The sequence below is a fragment of the Adiantum capillus-veneris genome, chromosome 2 (genome assembly GCF_014529385.1).
Source record: "Adiantum capillus-veneris isolate H3 chromosome 2, ASM1452938v2, whole genome shotgun sequence".
Taxonomy (NCBI): Eukaryota; Viridiplantae; Streptophyta; class Polypodiopsida; order Polypodiales; family Pteridaceae; genus Adiantum; species Adiantum capillus-veneris.
In genome coordinates, this window is record NC_140932.1 from 142489714 (window position 1) to 142513778 (window position 24065).

The following is a 24065-nucleotide window of genomic DNA, read 5'->3' on the forward strand; positions in this document are numbered from 1 at the left end:
CATCAGTTTGCGGATGAAACGAAGATGAGAATTTTAGCATAGTGCCCATATTCTCAAACAATGCCTTCCAAAAAAGACTCGTCATACGTGGATCCCTATCACTGACAATTGACTGAGGCATCCCGTGATACTTAAAGATATTGCTCATGAATATCTTGACCGTGTGTTCTGGCTTTATCTTCTTCCTAACAGGAATGAAATGGGTCTGCTTACTGAACCTACAACCAAATCCCATCATTGCCTATTTGCGTCCTTGGAAGATCCAAGATAAAGTCCATCGCTATGCTTTCCCATGGCCTATCAGGGATCCGCAATGGCTGCAACAATCCCGGTTGCTCTTGCCTGTCAAATTTGACTTTTTGGCAAACTAAACATGATCTTACAAATGTGTCAACATCTTGACACAAAGCTGGCCAATAGAAGAATGCCTCAACCCCTTTAACTGTCGCATCAATTCCACGATGCCCAGCATAAGGTGGAGCATGACTTTCCATCAAAATCTTTCACCGTAACTGTTTAGTAACACATAACTTTCCATGCATCATGAGAAAGTCATTCTTAGGCATATAGTGCTCATGATGTTTCCCATCAACAAGCTGGTCATAGATCCTTGCAAAATCTGAATCTTCAGCATATTGTGTCTTCATTTCGTCTAGTTCACAATGGTACGGAATTGACACTGCTGAAATTTGGGGCTTTCGTGACAACGCATCAGCCACCACGTTCTTTTTCCCTTGCACATGCACAATCTGAAAATGGAGCATTGACAAAATGTTTGCCCATTGCATGTGCTTCTCAGACAACTTCGTTTGTGTGAGAAAATATCGCAAGGTTTGATGATCTGTTTGGACAACAAAATCAGCCCCTAGCAGATAGTGTTTCTGTAACAGACTTGGACACTCCAAGTAAAGAATCAATCACGACAGCACCAAATAACGACTTCAAAACAGTTCACAGTTCACAATAGATTTGCACTGGCCAGGCGGAGTTCCATGCCTAGAGATAATGGCCCCAAAGACTAGCGCCCCTTTCGGTATGTCTTTATGTATTAATCAGTTGAAAGTACAAGAGGGGTTGGGTCTCACTCTCAGACTCTGCGTCCAGATGCTCTGCAGAGTGGGAGCCCAAGCCACTTATTTATTTACAAGGGTTGCCAAAAGCAGAGCCCCAAAAGCTTCAAATCAAAAGCCTAAAAATAAAAGCAAAAGATCTTTTCTCTCACAAACTCTTTTGAGTTTTCAAAAATAAAAGCAAGAGATTCTCTCTCTCTCTCTCTCTCTCTCTCTCTCTCTCTCTCTCTCTCTCTCTCTCTCTCTCTCTCTCTCTCTCTCTCTCTCTCTCTGTGATAATTTGCGTAGAGCAAAAAGCATCAGTTGGCTGCCATGGATTGCGCCGCTTTTTCCGGGTCCTGCCGTACGGTGCCATGTCAGCATCTCAGCGCTTTTTCCGGGTTCTGTCCCTGCTGTCTTTTAGGGTTAGGGTTAGGGTTAGGTCAAAATTTAGGGTTAGGGTTTTTGGCAAGTTTTAGGGTTTGCAAGTTTTAGGGTTAGGGTTTCTAGAATTAGGGTTTTCAGCAACAGTTAGGGTTTCAGTTTCTGGGCAGCCACGTCATCACTTTGTGACATACCCCCCTCTTGAAAGCATTGTAATCGTCCTCTATTACGCCTGCAAAACAGACAGAGGCCATAAACCATCTTAGCAGACACTGACTGTTAGTACCTACGTACTAGGAACACACATCTAGCACATGTACCAATCGACAGTTACATCACACGACATCACAGGACATCACTAGACATTCAACATTCATTCGGATCTTAGACCATGATTTATCGGCAATGTAGCTAGCAATCGCATCTAGACATGAACGATGAAGACGGGGGCGCGCCCGATGCGCGATGGAGTAAGGGGTGGCTAATAAGTCTGGGTTGGAGGGCGAAGATACCTCAAATAAAATACCAATAGCTTTGTCTGCTCTTTTGTAATACCGATATGCTTTCAGAAAAGCACACGCCTAAATTCCAATAGCTCTGTCTGCTCTTTTATAAGACCGGTATGCTTTCAGAAAATCACACGCCTGATACCACTGTCACCACTATCACAAAGACGGGCACCACGTGCCAATAGAAAAGAACAGATTGAACAACTTTAAGCGCTTCGAATAACAACTGAATTGAGAGAGAGAGAGAGAGAGAGAGAGAGAGAGAGAGAGACGACACGCGACACGGAGTGCCGGAATTCCACCCCAAAGAGTATTGGCCCCAAACCTTGGCGCCCCTTTCAGTATTTCTTTATATTGCATCAACACAGTACAAGCCGGTGCTCCAGACTCTGCACCTTCTCCAGGACGGATGCCAGAGAATGAGCCCTAGCCTCATATTTAGAGGCCCTTGGCCTGAAAAGCAGTTACAGTAAAAAGCCTTTAAAACTCAAAAGCTTTTGGTCCAAAAGCAAAGCCAAAAAGCTGTCAGCGTAAATCACGGAAATTTGTACAGCCTACCACGTCATCAGCCAATGCAAAACGCGGAAATCTCCCTGATGCCCTTAGGGTTAAGGTTAGGGTTTTTGCAGTTTTACGATTTTTGGCAGCAGAATTTGGGTTTGCAGGTTTTAGGGTTAGGGTTTCCAAAATTAGGGTTTGCAGGTTTTTAGGGTTAGGTTTTCAAAATAAGGGTTTCAGCAGTTAGGGTTTTTGGCAGAAATTAGGGTTAGGGTTTCTGCTCTCGGGCAGCCACGTCATCACTTTGTGATAGTTTGGCCACATCTGTAAGTTGGCTCCATTCTTTAGGCTTTGACACGTCAGCAGTTTGTTACAGCGCGCCAATCGTGCGAGATACTGAGGTGGCATAAACCGCGCCTTGAGCTTGTCTTGGAAATCAGCCCAATTGAAGGAAAGGGACGTGACTTCATCGGCTTTCTCTAGGTGCGCAGCTAACTGTGCCTCTTGCCATGCGTGGTACCAATTGATGGCATCATCGGCAAGGTGCATAGCTGTCGTCAAAACCTTGCTATTCCCTGTGTTCCTAGTTGTCGCAAAATAAGCATTGGATTGATGCAACCAAGAATGAATAACCGTAGCATCCATCTTACCATCATACTTACTGAAAGTCAACTTCTCTGTGACTGGATTGTTAAAGTCCGCATCCCGGCTTGGGCCACTTGAGGAACTACTAACATCTTTGGCTGGTTCAGACTTCGAGGCAAGAACTTGTCGAACCAATTCTTGAGTGCGGAGTTCTCTTTGAGCCTCCCGATCGGCCTCCAAGGCCGCTCGTCTTGCTTCAGCTTCCACTTGTCTTTGTGCTTTTCTTTCTTCTCGTTCATCGCGTTCACGTTCCAAGGCAATGCGAGTCGCTTCTTGTTGTATGGCAATTTTTTTGTTTCTTTCTTCGCGCTCGCGGTCCTTGGCATCTTGTCGCTCTGCTTTTCTTTCTAGTTGTGCCAACACAACTTGATTCGTTTTTTGTTGTTGTGCCATGATCTCCATCATCGACTCGACCATCGCCTCCATACAATTTGGTACAACTCGTGGCGTAGATGGGGAAGGGTGAGGGTCGGAAAAGCCTCCTGGCCAGGAAAACTCTTCTTCGCCACTCCCATGCTCATCACCAGTATGCGAAGTATCCATTGCGCTTCGGGTGATGACCATGCACTATGATCTTTGGTTCTTAAGTTCTTGAGGAACTTGGGTTCTTGCGGGTCTTGGGTTCTTGAGGTTCTTGATGGTCTTCTTTTGCTTGCAATCCGTGTTTGAGAAGGATCTTCTCTTCACCCGAGTTCTTCTCTTTTCCGCAGGCGCACCCCTTGGCGGCCTTGCGCTCACACCAAGGTTGCTTTTTCCCACCTCAGTCGATTGGCCGGCCGCTAAGTGCACGGTCCGCTCTCAATGAGTGAAAAGAGGCACAAGGGGAGGCTGGACAAACCCTTCTTTCTTGGGATTCCTATCACTCTTCAAAAACACGATTAGGAATCGACACGCCCAAGCGAAGTTGGGTTTATGCGACCACAACAAGCAAAAAAAAAGAAATCTTCTGGTTCTTGTGGTTCTTTCCTTGAGTGATACAGAACACTGCCAAAGCTCAGATACCAATGTAAGGTGCAGCGGAATGAATGTTTTTCTTTCTCAAGATGAGTGCTCCATAATGTACTCAAGGTTCCTTTTTGTTCTTATGGAAGGGAGAGCCTTCCGTTCTTCATGAGAGAGTGCAATGATCATAAACAAAGTGAAATGACACTGTGCGTGAAAGTGTATGAGACTAAGAGATAGAGAGAGAAGAGAAATACGACACCACGGACGATGTAAAACCCTCCTCCGAAGGCCCCACTCTCGTTGGCGAGAGTGGTCTACGATTGATTGCACAAATTGATACAAAGTGGATGCATGTGACTGATGCAAGTCTAGGCTAGATCGACGACGACGACGGGGATGGCGAGACCGATCTAAGGGCTGAATTCTGCCAATCTTTTACTGCTGTCCAAAAACGCTGCTGGCTGAATTCTGCTCTGCTGAAAACGCTAGAAAAAATGCTGAATTTGCTGGTCTTTTGTCGCTGAAAATCTGCTGCTATGAGGGGCTGAAATGGCTATGGATAGAGGCTGAAAATCACCTGCTGAAAAATCGCCAAGGGCTGAAAACTGTGGCGATCCTTGCTTGGATGAAAAACGCTAGGGCTTGATGAAGCTTCTGTTGAAAACGCTGAGTCTTGTGATTGCCAGGCGGTGATGATTTGCTAAAAACGCCAAGTAGAGGGAGGCTAGGTGATGAGGACCAAAAACGCTACGGACTTGCTTGAGGGAAATCACCCAAGTGAGGGAGTCTTCCTGAGAGAGAGGGGGAACCTGTTGCCGAAGGCTTGTGTTCTCCTTGCTCATCTGCCAAATAGTGCTAACCTTGGTTTGCTTATATATTATCTTACCCAATTTGCCCTACCTACTTTCCAACAAAAGTCACTTAAAAATAATAAGTGAAAAATGTCAAAATAGGCTAAATGCACTGGAAAATTCCCCTGAAGGATTCTGATGGGAATGCTTATGATCATGCTGTGTGCAACCAAAGGATATGCATCTACACTAAGTGCCTGGGCATGCACGTTCTACGAACAGACTCACAAAAGTGCCAGAACACTTCTAATCTAGACTAACTGGACTGACGGAACCCTTGTTATTGAAGTAGCTTGTCCACGGACACATAGGGTTGGATGTGTCTCACTTGCTTCTTCGAACCATGGCGAAACCGATGCAACAACACTTGCTCCGGCTCCATGACTTCAGCTTCATTGATGATCTCCGGTTCTTCTTCTTCCGAAATGTCCTTTGGAGGTGTTCCTTGAAACACTTTCAACCAAGAAACATGGAAAACATTGTGCATTGACCATGAGTTAAGCAACTGCAATTTCATTGAAACCTCATTTATCTTTTTAATGACTGGAAATGGACCATACATACGAAAAGACAACCTTGGACATTTCTTTTCAACTTGCTTAAGACGTTGCTTCATGATTCTTAAATATACCCACTCTCCTTCCTTGATCGAAACATCCTGACGATGCTTATTAGCCTGCCGTGAATAAGATTCTTGAGCCTTCTTAGCCGAAGCTTCACGCTCTCAGAAATCTCATCCAATGACTAACATTCAGAATTGGCATCAGGCATTTGACTAACCGAGCGAGTCAAAAGTGATTGGAACGGACGGCCAAAAGCTGCCTCATACGGAGTTCGACCAATGGCAACAATTTCATTGAAACCTCATTTATCTTTTTAATGACTGGAAATGGACCATACATACGAAAAGACAACCTTGGACATTTCTTTTCAACTTGCTTAAGACGTTGCTTCATGATTCTTAAATATACCCAATCTCCTTCCTTGATCGAAACATCCTGACGATGCTTATTAGCCTGCCGTGAATAAAATTCCTGAGCCTTCTTAGCCGAAGCTTCACACTCTCAGAAATCTCATCCAATGACTAACATTCAGCATTGGCATCAGGCATTTGACTAACCGAGCGAGTCAAAAGTGACTGGAACGGACGGCCAAAAGCTGCCTCATACGGAGTTCGACCAATGGCAACAATTTCATTGAAACCTCATTTATCTTTTTAATGACTGGAAATGGACCATACATACGAAAAGACAACCTTGGACATTTCTTTTCAACTTGCTTAAGACGTTGCTTCATGATTCTTAAATATACCCAATCTCCTTCCTTGATCGAAACATCCTGACGATGCTTATTAGCCTGCCGTGAATAAGATTCCTGAGCCTTCTTAGCCGAAGCTTCACACTCTCAGAAATCTCATCCAATGACTAACATTCAGCATTGGCATCAGGCATTTGACTAGCCGAGCGAGTCAAAAGTGACTGGAACCGACGGCCAAAAGCTGCCTCATACGGAGTTCGACCAATGGCAAAAGAAAAAGAGTCATTCAGTGATCTTGTAAGGTGCAGCGGAATGAATGTTGTTCTTTCTCAAGATGAGTGCTCCATAATGTGCTTAAGGTTCCTTTTTGTTCTTATGGAAGGGAGAGCCTTCCGTTCTTAATGAGAGAGTGCAATGATCATAAACAAAGTGAATGGACACTATGCGTGCAAGTGTATGAGACTAAGAGATAGAGAGAGAAGAGAAATACGACACCACGGACGATGTAAAACCCTCCTCCGAAGGCCCCACTCTCGTTGGCGAGAGTGGTCTACGATTGATTGCACAAACTGATACAAAGTGGATGCATGTGACTGATGCAAGTCTAGGCTAGATCGACGACGACGACGGGGATGGCGAGACCGATCTAAGGGCTGAATTCTGCCAATCTTTTACTGCTGTCCAAAAACGCTGCTGGCTGAATTCTGCTCTGCTGAAAACGCTAGAAAAAACGCTGAATTTGCTGGTCTTGTGTCGCTGAAAATCTGCTGCTATGAGGGGCTGAAATGGCTATGGATACAGGATGAAAATCACCTACTAAAAAATCGCCAAGGGCTGAAAACTGTGGCGATCCTTGCTTGGATGAAAAACGCTAGGGCTTGATGAGCTTCTGCTGAAAACGCTAAGTCTTGTGACTGCCAAGCGGTGATGATTTGCTGAAAAAGCCAAGTAGGGGGAGGCTAGGCGATGAGGACCAAAAACGCTAGGGACTTGCTTGAGGAAAATCACCCAAGTGAGGGAGTCTTGCTGAGAGAGAGGGGGAACCTGTCGCCGAAGGCTTGTGTTCTCCTTGCTCATCTGCCAAATAGTGCTAACCTTGGTTTGCTTATATATTATCTTACCCAATTTGCCCTACCTACTTTCCAACAAAAGTCACTTAAAAATAATAAGTGAAAAATGTCAAAATAGGCTAAATGCACTGGAAAATTCCCCTGAAGGATTCTGATGGGAATGCTTATGATCATGCTGTGTGCAACCAAAGGATATGCATCTACACTAAGTGCCTGGGCATGCACGTTCTACGAACAGACTCACAAAAGTGCCAGAACACTTCTAATCTAGACTGACTGGACTGACGGAACCCTTGTTATTGAAGTAGCTTGTCCACGGACACATAGGGTTGGATGTGTCACGTGACAGATCTGGAAAGGTCCGTAGTATTGCATATTAAGCTTTGGAAAAAGCCTCTCCTTTCCCTTTTTCTTTCTCAAGCGTGCCTTCTCAAAACATAAGAGCACCCAATCATCCTCCTTCAATTTCAAGTAGCGACAATGGCAATCCGCTGTCTTTTTCTGTCGTTCTTGAGATTTCTGTAAAGTCTCACGAACCTTGGCAAAAGCCGTATCTAAGTCTCACGTATATTCATCCGCTTCAAAAATCTTATCTTTCGTGCTTAGGAAGGGTGGAACCTTCGCAGCACCTTCAACAATCTCAAATGGCGCCTTCCCCGTCGAAGAGTGTATCGTGTTATTATAGGCAAATTCCAGCAAAGGTAGGTACTTTTTCCATTGAGTCTTCTGATCCAAGATATAAGACTTCAATAAATCTAAAAACACTGAATTGGCAATGTCAGATTGCCCGTCAGTCTGCGGGTGGAACGATGATGAGAACTGCAACCGCGTGCCAATGTTCTCCCAAATTGCCTTCCAAAACAAACTCGTAAATCTGGGGTCTCTGTCAGAGACAATCGTCTCAGGCATGCCATGTAATTTGAAAATTTGGGCCACAAACAGTCTCGCTAAGTGATCCGGCTTGACTGTTTTCTTCACTGAAATGAAATGAACCTGTTTGCTAAATTTGTAAATAACAGTCCAGATACAATCGTGACCACTCAGTGTTCTCGGGAGATCAAAAATGAAATAAATTGCAATACTTTCCCAGGGGCGGGTGGGTATGGGTAAAGGCTGTAACAATCCCTTTGCTTAATGCCTGTCAAACTTGACCTTCTGGCATACTAAGCAACTGCGCACAAACTCTTCCACATCCTTTTTGAGTCTCGGCCAAAAGAAGTATCTCTCTACGTAGCCCTTTCATGGTGGAGCAATGCCGCCGTGACCCGTGAAAGGTGGACAATGGCATTCAGTCATAACCTTTTCCCTCAACGGTTGTGCGTTACACAGCCGTTGAGGGATGTATCTGTGGCATATTGGTCGACCATATCCTCTATCCTCGAAGCTCCTATGATGTATCGCAGAAATAGCCAGAACCAACAGCTTCCGAGACAAAGCATCTACCACCACATTCTTTTGTCCCTGAACATGGACAATCTGGAAGTGAAACTCTGACAAGATGTTCGCCCACCGCATCTGCTTTTCCGATAGCTGCTTCTGTGACAAGAAGTAGCGTAAACTCTGATGGTCTGTAAAGACGGTGAAATCCGCTCCGAGTAGGTAATGCCACCACTGAGTAAGAGCATGGATAACCGCCAAAAGCTCTTTCTCATAAATCTGTGTTGTCATCTCCGACCTTGAGAACAATCGGCTCTCGTAAGCAAAGACATGGCCTTCTTGCATTAAGACCGCACCCAGACCAGGACCACAAGCATCACAATATACTTCAAATGACTTCTGCAAGTCCGGCAAAGTCAAAATTGGTCTCGTAGTCAATTTCTCTTTCAATGTCTGAAAGGCCAATGGGTCCCCACGAGAAAGGGACTCCTTTCTGTGTCAAGATATACAAAGGGGAAGCAACTTTTGCAAACTTTCGAGCAAACCGCCTGTAGTACGAACACAGTCCCAAGAAGCTTCCAACTTCATGGACATTCTTCAAATCGGACCAATCACGTATAGTCTCTATCTTGGCCGGATCCATTTGCACTCCTGCTGCTGAGACAATGTGTCCCAAAAAGTGTATCTTTGGTAGGAAAAATTCACTTTTCTTTGCATTAATCACTAACTTGTGATCTCGTAATGCCTGAAAGACCTGTGTTCTGCCTCATTCTTGGAGAAAACAATGATATCGTCAAAGAAAGTGCCAACAAATAGCCTGTACTCTCGAAAAATCATGTCCATCATCCGGTTAAATGTCGCAGGAGCATTGGTTAAGCCAAAAGGCATCACCAAAAACTCAAATAACCCAAAAGTCGTCTGAAAAGCTGTCTTGTAGACGTCTCCGACGCAATTCTGATCTAATGATACTCTTCAAATTAATCCTGCTAAAGCAGAAGGATCCCTGTAATCTGTCGAGTATATCATCGATCCTAGGAATCAGAAATCTGTTCTTGATGGTGATTTTGTTGAGAGCTCTATAATCGATGCACATTCTCTAAGATCCGTCTTTCTTCAAAACCAACAACACTGGAGAACAATACGGTGAAGTACTAGGCTGGATAAGACCCTTTTCCAAGAGGTCTTTCACTTGGTTCATAATCTCTTCATTCTGTGCTCGGCTCACATGGTAAGGTGGCCGGTTCGGTGGTGTGCTTCCAAGTATCAAATCAATGGTATGATCCTGAGGCCCTCTAAAAAGCAATCGGCATGAGTGTGGAGAAAAATCTTGGCGTTCTTTTGTTCAGGTCAAAACATATTCAACCTTTATCCATTGTTCAGTTCTCTCCCAAAACAATGAGTAAAGAAACTGAAGTTCATCAAGTACAATCTCTGAGCCCTTCATTTGTCAAAATCGCTTTCTCGGCCCGGTAGTCAACCACGGCGTGTTCTTGTGGAACCAAGGGATTTCAAGTAGAAAGTCACTCACGTGCCCTGAACACCCTTGTCATTGCAAACGAAGTTTGCCAATGCTCGGTGTAATGGCAACATCCCGTCCGGTTGCAACTCGAACTACCTCCGCCTCTAGCCTCAGCCGGTCGGGCATAGTTCCAAATCGAGCCGCCAATTCCAAGGGAAAAGAAGTTGGCCTTGGCTCCTTCAAAAGAGCTTCCTCATCCTTCACTTTGCCCCAAAAGCGGCAAAGTTTGTACTTTCATTCATTTGATTCGGTTCAGGTCCCACGCCATGTGGTACCAGTTCTGCTTTTTATCTGCCTTTTCTGCCACGTCTCTCAGCTGCTTTAGAACTTTCTGGCCTTTCTTCGTCTTGTTCATTCGGTGCCTTGTTAGGACACTTCGCGGAGATATGTCCATGTTCCCCGCATCCAAAGCACTTCCCCTCCCTGATAAAGCGAGCTCTCTCCTCAAGAGTAAGCTCGGGTCGTGCATCCTTCTTTTCTCTTTCTACTTTCATTCGCTAAAGTCTGTTCGGCTCGTCATGTCATGACCTCATCGGTGGGGTAGGTCAGGTTGCCAGAGTGAATGGCAAAGCCCCGTTTCGCATGGGTTGCTCTTTCTCTTTCTACTTTCATTCGTTGAAGTCTGTTCGGCTCGTTGTGTCATGGCCTCATCGGTGGGGTAGGTCAGACTGCCAGAGTGAATGGCAAAGCCTCGTTTCGCATGACTCATCAACTCCTGAATAGAAGCTAACTTTTATTCCAAGCAGTGATCTCGGATTTCTGTAGGTAGACCCAAGGTAAACCGCTCAATCTGTTCTCTGAACGAGATCTTCTTGAATGAAGAGGCGGGTAGAAAAGAGCTCCAGAATCTCTCGCAATAAGCATCCACTATATCTCTCTTGGTCATCCGAAGATTGTTCCAAGCAGCTCGTATATCGCGTTCATATTCTTCCGTCAACCAAGAAGAAATAAAAAGCTTCTTAAATTTCAACCATTTAACTGGCGCAGTCTTGTTTAAAAGAAGCGTGGATCACCAAGTTCGAGCATTCCCCTTAAAATAAGAGGCAGCTCTCCGAATCTTGGAGTGCTCTGAGTAGCGTCCTCCCGCGAAAGCGATGTCAAACTGCTGTATAAAAGACAAAGCCTTCGAAGCATCTTTGTATCCTGAAAAAGTGTCAAATTTGATCGACTGACCACCTTCCTTAAACTCTCGGACTTTCTTGCTTTTATCTTCCAGAAAGTCATACTGGTTGGCTTTATAAAAATTCTTCTTGTTCACGTAAAATTTGCCGTCATCAGAGTCTCAACTTTCTGTAGACGAGTCCTCTGTAGAACTGTCACTCATTGGGCGAGATTTAGACTTCTTTGCCTTTATTTGCCCTTTCCGAAGCGTTGTTTCTTGCTTCGCTTTTTGTCTTTTCTGTCTTCTTCGCTCGAATCTGAAGAGCTAGAAGAACTGTCAAAAGAAGAAGAAGAAGAAGAAGAACTGGGTACTCCTTAAAATCGAACACACTTCTTCTGTTTCTTTGCCTTATCAAATGTCGACTGACAACCCAAATATCCCGGGAAATCAATGCCTTTCTTTTGCTTTTTGCCGTGCTTTTTGGCTTTGTTCTGCGCGTCAAAAAGCTGAGCAATCCGTGCATCAGCCACCTCTTCTAATTCCTTCTCTGAATATTTCTTGTGAGCAGAAGGTTTCTTGAGAGCGGTTTCGGGGGTGGTGTTGTGGTTTTCTGCCACTGCTCGTGCACTTCCTGAAAAGCAGTCTCGCTCATATATTTTGCCAATTTTGGGTCCTTTCCAAAACTGAGCATCATCTTTCTTGCATCGCCGATCAATTGACGACGCTTCATCTCTCATTGCTCCACCTGAGTAGGCCGAGGCGGGCCATACTCTCTGCCGGAATCTTCGTTGTGATCCCTGCCCGCATCTTCGGATGCAGAGGGAGTCGACTGATCCTTGCGTGAAGCCATAGGTGCCGCGGAAAAAAATTTGGGATCGGATTTCCCATAGAAGAGAAATCGGCAAAGAAATCGGTCGTGCTGTGATACCATTGTAACAGACTTGGACACTCCAAGTCAAGAATCAATCACGACAACACCAAATAACCACTTCAAAACAGTTCACAATTCACAATAGAGTTGCACTAGCCCGGTGGAGTTCCGTGCCTAGAGATATTGGCCCCAAAGACTGGCACCCCTTTCGGTATTTCTTTATGTATTAATCAGTTCAAAGTACAAGAGTGGTTGGGTCTCGCTCTCAAGACTCTGCGTCTAGATGCTCTACAGAGTGGGAGCCCAAGCCACTTATTTATTTACAAGGGTTGCCAAAAGCAGAGCCCCAAAAGCTTCAAATCAAAAGCCTAAAAATAAAAGCAAAAGATCTTTTCTCTCACAAACTCTTTTGAGTTTTCAAAAATAAAAGCAAGAGATTCTCTCTCTCTCTCTCTCTCTCTCTCTCTCTCTCTCTCTCTCTCTCTCTCTCTCTCTCTCTGATAATTTGCGTAGAGCAAAAAGCATCAACTCGCTGCCGTGAATTGCGCCGCTTTTTCGGGCCTTGCCGTACGGTGCCACGTCAACATCTCAACGCTTTTTCCGAGTTCTGTCCCTGCTGCCTTTTAGGGTTAGGGTTAGGGTTAGAGTTGGGTCAAAATTTAGGGTTAGGGTTTGCAGGTTTTAGGGTTAGGGTTTCCAAAATTAGGGTTTTCATCAGCAATTAGGGTTTCAGTTTCTGGGCAGCCACGTCATCACTTTGTGACAATTTCCAACTAGTGAGAGCGTGAATTACTTCCAGCAATTCTTTCTCATAGACTTACAAGTTCCTTTTGGTCTTCAAAAGAATTCTACTCTCATATGCGACTACTCGGCCATTCTGCATTAGAACTGCACCAAGACTATGGCAACATGCATCACACTAAACCACAAAAGGTTTCGAAATATCTGGCAAAATGATTACTGGATCTGAAGTCAGCTTCTCTTTTGAAGTGTTTGAAGGTTAAAATTTCCTTGGTTGTCCACTTGAAAGTAACTCCTTTTCCTTGCAGTGCATGGAGTGGAGAAGCAATCTCAGCAAAATTTTGGATGAACCTCCTGTAGTAGGAACATAAGCCTAGAAAGTTTCAAATGTCATGTACGGACTTCGAGTCTGGCCATGACCTAATTGCTTCCACTTTGGCGAGATCCATGCGTACCCCATCCTTTGAAACAATGTGCCCAAGGAAGTGAATCTCTTCCAAAAAGAATTCACTCTTCTTCCCATTAATGAGTAGCATGTTCTTGCGTAGCTCATTGAAAACTGCGGTCAAGTGATCCCTATGCTCCTCTTCAGACTTTTGAGTAGACAATCATGTCATCAAAGAAGGTACCCACGAAGTTTCTATGTGGTCTAAAAATTATGTCCATCATTCTATTAAATGTGGCAGGAGCATTTGTGAGACCAAATGGCATGACAACAAACTCATAGAGACCGAATGTTGTCCTGAACGCAGTCTTATGGACATCTTCTGGCCTAATGCGTATCTGATGGTATCCACTCTTTAGGTCTATCCTTCTAAACAATGATGCTCCCTCAAGCCGATCAAGAATGTCATCTATCGTCAGTATGGGGAACCTGTTCTTGATGGTGTTCTTATTCAAGGCGCGATAGTCAATGCACATACGCCATGAACCATTCTTCTTCTATACTAGGAGTACAGGCGAACAAAAAGGGGATGAACTGGGCCTTCTCTAAAAGCTCGTTGACCTGACTCATAATCTCTTTCTGTTGGGCTGCACTAAACCTGTATGGAGGTCTATCGGTGGACTAGAACCTCGCACAAGATCATCCTCAAGTCTCTCAGGAGGTAACTCCCTTGGCAAAGAGTCCGAAAGACAATCGCTAAAACCACTCAAAAAAGTTGACCTGTCTTTATCTAAGGTAGACAAATTAGATACAACTTCAGGTACATCTTTTGCAAAGATCAAGTACGCAGAAAGATGATTTTTTATTACAGATGAAATAGTAGTAGCAGAAACAACTGGAACAGACTCGCCTTTAAGCTTTACATCAAGGACATGAGTCTTTCCTTGTACAAGGGTAATCTTTTTGTTGTATCCACCATAGCATGCAACATGTAACACCATGGGATACCCAGTAACACAACCCTCAAGTGGCATAATATGAAATTCTTCCGCATCGACATAGCTCTGAATGTGCAGACGAAGCTTCCCGAAAATGGGAGTAATAGGCTCTGAATGACCTGGGCATGCCAAACTTGCTTCCCCTGTCATACCCATCTCTTCTGCACGAATGCCCAACTTTGATGCCAATTCTGGTGATATGAAATTTGCACGGGCTCCTGGATCAAAGAAAACAAGCACTGTCTTGTCTCTAACTTTGCCCCAAGTCTGCACAGTTCCGTGGCATCTATGTTTGGCTGGTCTCCAACCAAATCTGAGAGAAGTCCTGCACTTGGCTTTGGCTTCTTCCCTTTATGGTCTGACTTGTCATCCTTATCCTGTGAAGTGCAAGAACTGAAGCCTTGCACAGTATTCACTGCTCTCTCTCTCTCCCCTCCGTGCAATTATGTGATGCCCCACAAGAGGGCTTTCCATTTGACCTATCACCCTACGGGCAGGTTCATGTCCCCATGCACATAACTTTAGATGTGCACGGGACAATTCTCAATATGTCTGGCTTGGAAAAATTATGAAGGGCACTCATGTCAAGATGTGGAAGCAATTGAATGTTGACCTCTATAAAAAGCTTCTTCACTAAATTTTGGATAAAGCCCCCACAAATAAAGGCTCTCGAAGAAAAAAAGAGAGAGAGACACTTTTTGTGCTAGTCGAAAAGCAATCTACAAGCAGAAAGGAGCAATCAAAAATAAAAGTCCTCCTCTCAAACAATCTTGGTTGAAGAAACCATAGGGCAATCAGAGAACTAATATATCCACAAAGGATTTTGATTTGGGTGATTAATCACTTGTATTAGAGGATACTTGAGACTTGGAAACGCGTACAAAGATAGATTTCATAAACACAATAAGCCTTGGTATACTTTAAGACATCGGATAGGAGCAACCTCCTTGCCATGAATAGCACATAAGTCCATTTACCAAGACACAACCCAAATTAAAATGAAGGACCTCCTCCAATCACAACAGCTCTTTCTGTTCGCATTGTCTATTATGCTATCAATTTCCATAATAGCCAGAGGTAATGAATACACAAAGCATATCAGAATTGTCTCATACGCTGTCTTTAACATTCCCCGAACATTGAGATAATCTCTCTCTGTAATATCCAGTGGGATAGATTTTTGAGGTCCTTTGGGATATTTCCTACTGCGATTAAGGTTCTCTTCTAACAGGTGGGAATGGGTGTGTGTGTGTGTGTGTGTGTGTGTGTGTGTGTGTGTGTGTGTGTGCGTGCGTGCATGCGCGCGCGTGTGTGTCCCCCCACGGGGGAGGGGGAAACGGAGTAACCTTCATATCACCCAAGTGTGGTAGATGGTTATCGCAGATATTTTCATGGGGAAAAAACTTGAATTAAAGTCTCTCTCTCTCTCTCTCTCTCTCTCTCTCTCTCTCTCTCTCGAACTCTCGAACTTACAGCTGCAGGGAACCCTCCAAATACAAAGAAGCCCAAGATGGGAGCATAAAATGGGCTATCCGGCAAGATTACACCAAAAACAGCCTTCTTGTTGAAATATTCAAAGATAGACCCGACCTGGAGAGACCAATGATCGATCAAAATCATGTTGGAAACCGAAGCGCTTGTTAGGATGTATCTCATTATGTTTAAGGCATACCGCAGCTATGGCAACCACCACGGAGGCCAGTAAGTAGGCATAAAAGGGCACTTCAAAAGCAGCTTGGTCAGGGGCAGCCTGCTTGCGTTCCCAAGGAGGAGGTTCAGAAGAACCAGGTTGCGCCCAGGATGGCACGTTTGAGCTCTGTGTATCCGGTTCCTGTGGAGGGCTGGTCTGAGATGGAGAGGGCTCGGAGCGTTGTGCACGAGTAAGACACTTCAAGGCTCTTCTGTGTGGTCCCAATAGCGTGTATATTCGTATGGAATTGCTGTATGGAAGCTGCCTTCTACAGATCTCTGCTCCACCAGCTTCGGCGACCAACACTAAAGGATGCTGTGAGGTCGACATTGCTCCTCCTTCCCCAACGCGCACATTCTCTTTTGGCTCTCATTTCGGATTGTAGCCGGACCTCCCAAGATCCCAATTTGTTCAGATACGGTCTACGTTCCTCACCACCTCCAATTCCAACACCTGGATTCCCTTCGATTTCCTCGTTTTGAGAGTGCAACTTCTCATTATCATATCCTTGTTGTGATTCCTTTGCCACTATGCTCATATGTCCTAATTTTTAATTAACACTATGGGAGCGCTTCTTCCTCGTGTTGACTATCGTACATGCATTGTGAATTTTTTTGATAAGCTTAAAGAGTGTAGATTAGAGAACCATTCATGACATTGGCATGACAAAATAACACTTTACACATTCAAAGTAGAGTAGAATGTAGACACAAACTAAATTGAGACCCCAAACCAGCCTAACCAACTTGCAAACTCATGGGTGACATTTCAAGGCACTTTAGGAGCCCCTTAATTGTACAGCTCTACGCGAGTACACACCCTATAGTAATGATCGCATGGGTACCCACACACCTTAGGTATGCCACATGTGCATCCCTTTAGATAAGAAGTGTTATACACAAGTATCCAAAACCCTAACAATCTTCCCCTTGGGGTTTTGGACTATGAAACTGACATCTCTGACACGCTCCAATCTAGGAGCAAAAAAACCATCTTCAATCCAAGAGACCATCCCCAATCTAGGCGACAAACCATCTCTAATCCAAGAGACACTACACACCTCCCCTCAAACAGATGTATAAATATCGAGACCAAGATAATCCAAGCTATTTCCAAACAAAATACACTAACAGGTGAAGGCAAAAATCAAAGGTAGAGAATGTCGTCATGGTCTTAGTCACGAGAGACTAGAAGGCTATTGTCATCTTCTTCTTCGTTTTCATCTTTGTCTTGTTCTACTAGACAGATTGAACTTATGGGCCTTGTATTGCTACTAATGGTGTCTTTGTCTTTCCTGAAGCACTTGGAAGGAGGATGACCCTTCTTTTTACAAATGCTGCCAGTCTTTGATGCTAGGCAACCTTTTGGCTATGTTCCCTACTTTGCCGCACTTGGAAACAAGTTTTATTGTTAGGACCAATCGTTAAATTTTCCCCCTTAAAGTAGAATTCCTCCTCCGCTTCTTCTCCTCAGATAGGAAATAGGTGATCCACATCTTGAAAATCTGGTGTTGGATCCTTCTCTTTGATGATGATCACTATTTGGTCAAAGCTAGATGGCAAGGCTCCTAAAAGAACTGCAATTTTGTCCTTCTCTGGTACTGCACTGTTCACATAATCTAGCTTTGTGGTCATGCTTTTAAGGTAATTGACCAAGCTTGCAATATCTTTATCATTCTCCATTTTTTATTTATATAGATCCTTCTTTAAGCTCACTTTTCTCTTCTTTCCAAAATTCTTTTCTAGTGCCTCCTATGTGGCTGATGAGGTTTAATAATCATTGATAAAATGTACATAATTGTTGTGTAATGGAGTGATTATGATTCCTAATGCTTGCTCATCTTTGGCCTAGCTCTATGTGCTCATAGCCTTGTGTTTGTATGTGTGCTTCATCACTAGATGAGGGATCAATGATTGTTGGCTTGACCATTTCCCACAACCCTTTTTTTCATTAAGTATCCTTTCAACTTGGTCTACCAAGAGTGAAATCCCTCTCTATTATATTTTATATGCCCTTTCTCTTCCATTTTGCAAGACTAGAGGGATCTTAGTGTTTGAAGACTTTAAAGGACAAAAAATGGCTTTGAAACTTCTTCTTTGCATCTAATTGCACCACAAAGAGATGCTGCATTAAAACTTGCCTTTCTAGACCTGAACTCGGGCTTCAATACAATGTGGTGGTGGAATGAGATCCACCCATGAGCTTCTCTCCCAAAAATTAGGATGGGGTCCTTGAACCTCGGACCTTACGAGTTAAGGCTCTCAACTTGGTGAGCTAACCATGTGGTCCTCAACACTTGGTTGTGTGAGGACTCCACAAAGTTAAAATATGAACTTGGTTGAGCAATGTAAACACACACACACACACACCTATATTTAGCAAGAGAATTGAAGGGGATAATTAGCTCAAAATTTAGTGATTAAGAGCTCATCCAAAAGCTATTGCAAAGGACGTAAAGCTCATGCATTCAATCAATCCAAAAAATTAAAAAAAGGAATGTTACAAAAACCCTTTCATCAATCAACACCATAGTGTGAGTAATGGTACACATGAGTGTGTAGTGAGAGTAAATAACAAATGCAGCCTAGGTGTGATGCATATGGAATCGATTCAATCGTAATGGTGAGAGAAGGATGCCAATGTAATCTAGCATACATCAAATACCTAGGACCTAAGAGATTAGGAGATTATAATCTCGTGCAAGCTCTCATACCATATGATAGGTTTGGGGAGGGTAGATTAGAGAACCATTCACAACATAACACTTGAGTACTCAATGAAAGTAGAATAGAATGTAGACACAAACTAGATTGATTGATTAAGTAAAAGCGTGTACAAACAGGCTCATATATAGAGCTAGTGTGGGAATCTTATCTGGAAACATGAATGACATCATATAGAGGCCCCAAATCAGAACAACCAACTTGCAAAATCATGGGTGGCCTTTCAAGGCACTTTAGGGGCCCCTTAACTATCTCTAGGTGAGTCCACATCCTTTAGTAATGACCCCCATGGGCATCCACACCACTTAGGTGCCTTTTAAACGTGCTACCACATGGTTCTATGCCACATATGCATTTTGGTAGACAAGAGGTGTTACACACAAGTATAGGCTAAAGCCCAAAATCCTAACATTATTAACTCTCAGCTCTAATTAGAAGATTGGTTTGTATGAAGAGATTTAGCTTACAGTGGTCGTCAACAAAATGGAATGAGCTCGTTCACTTTGACAATTATTCCAAAGTTAGACGTAGAGTACTGAAAGAGTACTTTAGATGACTAGATGAGGACTTCAAGCTTTAGATTAGTAGATGATAAATTCAGACTTCAACTGGCTTGACATTCACACCAAATGAACAAAATGAATTGAGCCAAACTAAAAGACTTGAGATTATAGGCATGGAATGAGACAATCGAAAATACATATTTAGATTCAAAATCAAATTTAAATACAAGGGTTTTGGAAAGATTAATCTAAAAGTATAACTATTATAAGGCTCAACATTGAATGCTCCTAAGCTTCACAAGATACAAGAGGTTGGCATCAAGAGCGAAGAGCCTCGAGTCAATATTCAAGTGTCAAGAGGCCAAATTCAAGAGTCCCCAATATGGGATTAGTGGGTCCTATTTATATTTCTTTGCATTGGAATTTGAATGGTCACATAATCACACAGAATTGAGTAACTGATGGTAACTTTGCCAGGTAACTCGTCCATGTAAACCCCTCTGCAAGGCATCTCTAGAAGTCGGTTCCACATTCTATAGCATTGCACACATCTTTATGTTTTGTTTTCAATGATAGAACTTGAACTTGTCAAATTAGTGAAAACATCACTCTACTTCTTCAGATATAGTGCCCACATTTTTTTATTATGTGTGATAATCTCTTAAGATCATTTCTAAAGAGAGTCATGTCAAAATACTAGCTTATAGAGGCCACAAGAAAACGTATTATTTTGACATGACTCTCTAAAGAGAGTCATGTCAAAATACTTGCTTATAGAGATTGCAACAAAACCTAGATTCTGAGTGCTTCCTTTCTACTTTGCTAGCCTACATGAGCTCGGGAGAGCTCCGTGCAACCTCAACAAGGGACGGGGTATTGCTCTGCACTATGAGGATGCAAGGCCTAGTAGCTTCGGTGCACACGAAGGGTGGATGTGTCATGTAGAAAGTGGAGGCCTTCCTTGGGGGTGGGGGGGAACCTTGCCACTACGTTCCCGGTTCGTGGATGTATTTGTCACACAACCTATTTTTGGCTACGAGGTTTGGCGGCAACCCCTTCCTTACCTAGGGTCTAATTTTACTCACCCTCGACTCTAGTGATCTTCCTTGGTATGGGAGCAAGGGCTCTTTTGGTGGTGGGGCAAAAGGCACTTGGTGGCACCCTCGATTCTTGTGGTGGTTTTGGTCGTGTGAAGTGGTTGGTCTTGAACCTCGTTCTACCTTGCTAGACTGTTGTAGGAGGGTGGATTCTTTCTTGTTTCACTATGGTGAATTCACTCTTATGATGACGTCTTGGTGGATAGGCAAGGTCGAAGTGAGAGCTCACCCTCCCTGGTGGCAACCCTTTGTTGGTTAGCTCTCTGCTTTAGATGGTTCCCTTGTTCTTTGGGTGGCTCCCTATTAGGTGATGGAGTTAATGACTTCCCCCTTCTGGGAATGTATATCTCTTTTGTTGGTATTGGAGGGCTCTCGTATCAGCCAATATATGATTTTTGTGATTTCCCCCTTGTGATCCTTGGGCGCCCTGGCTCAAGTGGAGCAGAGCACTAGCTATTCACAATTGTGAGTATTGCACAAAGAAAAAAGAAAAAAAAAAGATCATAACATATTTACTTACTTCCAAAGAGATACTCTTTCTTGGAAGACCCAATACATTTGTATGTACCAATTCCAATACATCTTTGCTTTCATGTGACAAGCACCTTTTGCTTGTGTTTGAGACTCACACACCCAAGTTATGTGTATAATGGATCCTAGTTCAATATAAAAAATCAAGTAGGCCCTCCAATGTACACAAAACCAAGTGTTGTTACCTAAGACCTTTTGCTTTTGTAGAAATTATGTTGCTTGAGTTGTTTTGCCTATCCCTAGTAAGCTTGCTAATGTGGTAGACATACACAAGCTTATGCCTTGATTGTACTCTGTGTAAAACATTCCATTACCCCATGTATCACCTCAACCAAAAATAAAAACAACCTTAACTCACCTAGCCCAAATGCAGCATCGGATTTACTAATGCGTGTGCATGCACGTGCACATCGCCCACCACCTACACGACCTCACCTCTTGCATGCGCTCACCTCCTGCATGTGCTCACATTGCTCCTCACAAGCTAGTGTGGTGCCCTACATTTTTTGCATGCAGAACCTCGCGTGCTACAACCTCCATCGTGCTTATTTTCTAGACTTTATTAGCGCGCTCATTTTCTAGGCCATGCTAGAACACTCATTTGCAAGGAACTACTACCACGATGATTTTCAAGGTTTTCTTGTGCCAAGGTGTGGAATGAGTTGGTCACTTCTGAAAGCTTTTCGAGGTTGAGTTAGTAGAGTTAGCTAAAACGATTCAGGTAAGCAGACTTAGTCACCATATTAGACAAAGACAAAGACATAACTAACATGGAAATGCGAGACTAATACTAGAATTGGAATTGGAATATATTCAAATAAGTACAATTGGTAATGAGTACAACAACATGATCCAAAAGGGTGCTCTGAGCTTAATGATAAAAGAGTACATGAGCACGACAAGCTCCAAGAATGACACTAGAATCAGTGATGCAATAGATACAACAAACCCCGTCAAATGAATATAGCTGCTAGATTGGGCCCTATTTATAGTTGCTAGACTGGGCCTCTAATTAAGTGTCCATTGTGCAGTTATTGTTTACCAGTTCTGTTGCTAGTCTAACTTCTCGACTGGGAGTTGTTTGGTAAAGTTTTGGAAAAGTGTGGTCAAGTGGTGCTTCGTGGTGTTCAAGTGTTGGAAAAGCGTTGTCAAGTGGTTTTTAGTAGTGGTGAAGTGCTGGAAAAGTTCAAGTATAAATTGTGGGCAGACTATGAATTATCACATAGATAGAACTTACAAGTTCTCCTATGGGGGCATGCTATTATAGATTTGTTCAAATACATCATTTGGCATATAATATATATTAGGTTCACATTCCCTCGGGCACATTGGAAACCTGATGCATCATACCAAGTGGGAGTAGATAGAGCAATGGGCTTGTTGTCCAAAAGGACACATATATCATCTCACCCATTTACCTTTTCATAGATTAGTCCCTCAACGACAAATGAATTTTTTTAAATATGGTTGTCCCATTCCTCCCTTTCTTTGAAATTTGAAACGTTTCCAAAATTTTAGGTATGTTGCTGAAAATTTTTAAGTACATTACTGAAAACAGGTTGGAATCCACCCACTTTGATTCCATCCCTCCTCTGGAATAAATCATCAATTGGTGTGGGTGCACCTTACTTCTTGCCAACTAAGGCAAGAAGGTTGAGTTAGCTCTTTGTGCTTGTGAACTGGCTTGCATATCCAAACACTATGTGGGTGTCATCGTTTTCTTTTATCTGGGGCCTTCTTCTTTGTGGGTTTCCAGATGATCCTAGGTGGAGCCTGGATTGCTAGTGGCTGGCACACACTTAGAGCATTGGTCCCAACATTCTCCTTCTGAGCGATAAATGAATTCTTGCTCGAGCTGCTCCTTCCATTTAGTCATCATCTCTACTTCGTAGGGTGTCAAGGCATTCTAGGTCTTGGTATCAACATTATATAAGTTGTGCTTGCCCTTGGTTAGCTTCACCATATCCAACTTATGAAAGATTGAAGCAATATGGATCCACAGTTCAGGTAGCGGCTTGCTTTGATTCGGGCCTCAAACCGAATTTTAGCCATCATTGAGGCTCTGATGTAGTCGTGTTTGCCAATTTCTTCTCTAGAATCTTTGAAGCTTCAACTGATAGTTGCAGCAACTCATTGGTAATCTTTATCAACTACCTGAGCTGATTCCTCCACTGGTACATCTTACTTTTGATGAAAAGTTGCAAGCATCTTTCAACTCATCTACATTGAATCTATGCTCGACCTCATTCACATGCGAACTGACAATCACATATCATTTGTCAAAACCCATTATGGTACTTGCTCCAAGACCTAGATGCAACTAGGATGTGGAGGTAGTTGACAAATGGTTTGCTCATGATATTTAATCACCTTCCACTACTCCACCATCCTTCTAGCTCCAACGTATAGCATCTAGCAACGTTCTAAATCGGAGCATGTCATCTCATCATGCAAAAATTCTTAGATTTGTGTTTCCTTTTCCTTTCTCAATGTTATATTCAATGACAATATCTTAGTAGAATAGTTCGGATAAATCTACAACAATTTCTTTCCCTTTGCTTCTTTGAAGTGCGGATACTAGTTTGAGTCTGATCCTTTTGTTGTGTTTAACTACCAGCAACCCCATTCTTCTTTCCATCTCCACCTCATCTGTCATGAGTTTGTTGCTCACCTACTACCAAACATGTTGATGGAGGAGAAGGTGGAGTCTCATCCTCATCATCATTATTGCATTTGTTGTTGGGATCCTCACCATCATCCTCGTGCTCATCTTCATATTCATCACATCAATTTGGTCCTGATTCGTCATATATTCTGTCAGTGCCTCATTGACTAGAGTAGTTGTGTACTCTTTCAATTTATCCTCTAGATCAAATGTAATAGACCCCTCAAGATTTTGCAGATAACTCAGGTTCAAGGTCAAGTCACCATCTACATCAAAAATGTCTACCAAAGATTGATAAATATATTTATCCATCATTGCCTTTTTTAGAACGTTGTGATTATCGTTAAGTGCACCGAGGGAGGCTCTTTTTTGATCCAGTATCATTTTCATAGTGTCCTTTTCTTTGATGGCTTCTTTATTTCCCTCCTCCAAAACTGCATTATCAGCTCCCATTTGCCTGACCTTTCTTTGGTGGGTAGTCAATAGTCCTACATTCTTATTTTAGTTGATCTAATAATCCAAAATCAGAGCTCTTAGTTCAACTATTTCTTTCTTGGACTCTTCAAATTCAGCCTTGGTCTTTGGGAGTTCCTCTTGTAGGGCAGTTAGCTTTGAACTGGAAGCAGATCCTTGTATCTCCATCATCTACCCCATT

The 24065-nt window shown here is 43.1% G+C and overlaps 1 protein-coding gene across 1 annotated transcript in view; it reads right to left on the bottom strand.

Annotated features, from left to right (window-relative positions):
- The window catches only part of LOC147463769 (uncharacterized), a 41712-nt gene extending 25419 nt beyond the window's left edge, over positions 1–16293 (bottom strand). The window contains exons 1-2 of the mRNA XM_086490745.1: positions 15874–16293; positions 15675–15791 (exon numbers count right to left, since the gene is read on the bottom strand). Coding sequence (XP_086346871.1) covers positions 15675–15791; positions 15874–16221 — 465 coding nt within the window. The 5' untranslated portion in view covers positions 16222–16293. The remainder of the gene's footprint in view (positions 1–15674; positions 15792–15873) is intronic.
- Between the last annotated feature and the right edge of the window lie 7772 nt (positions 16294–24065).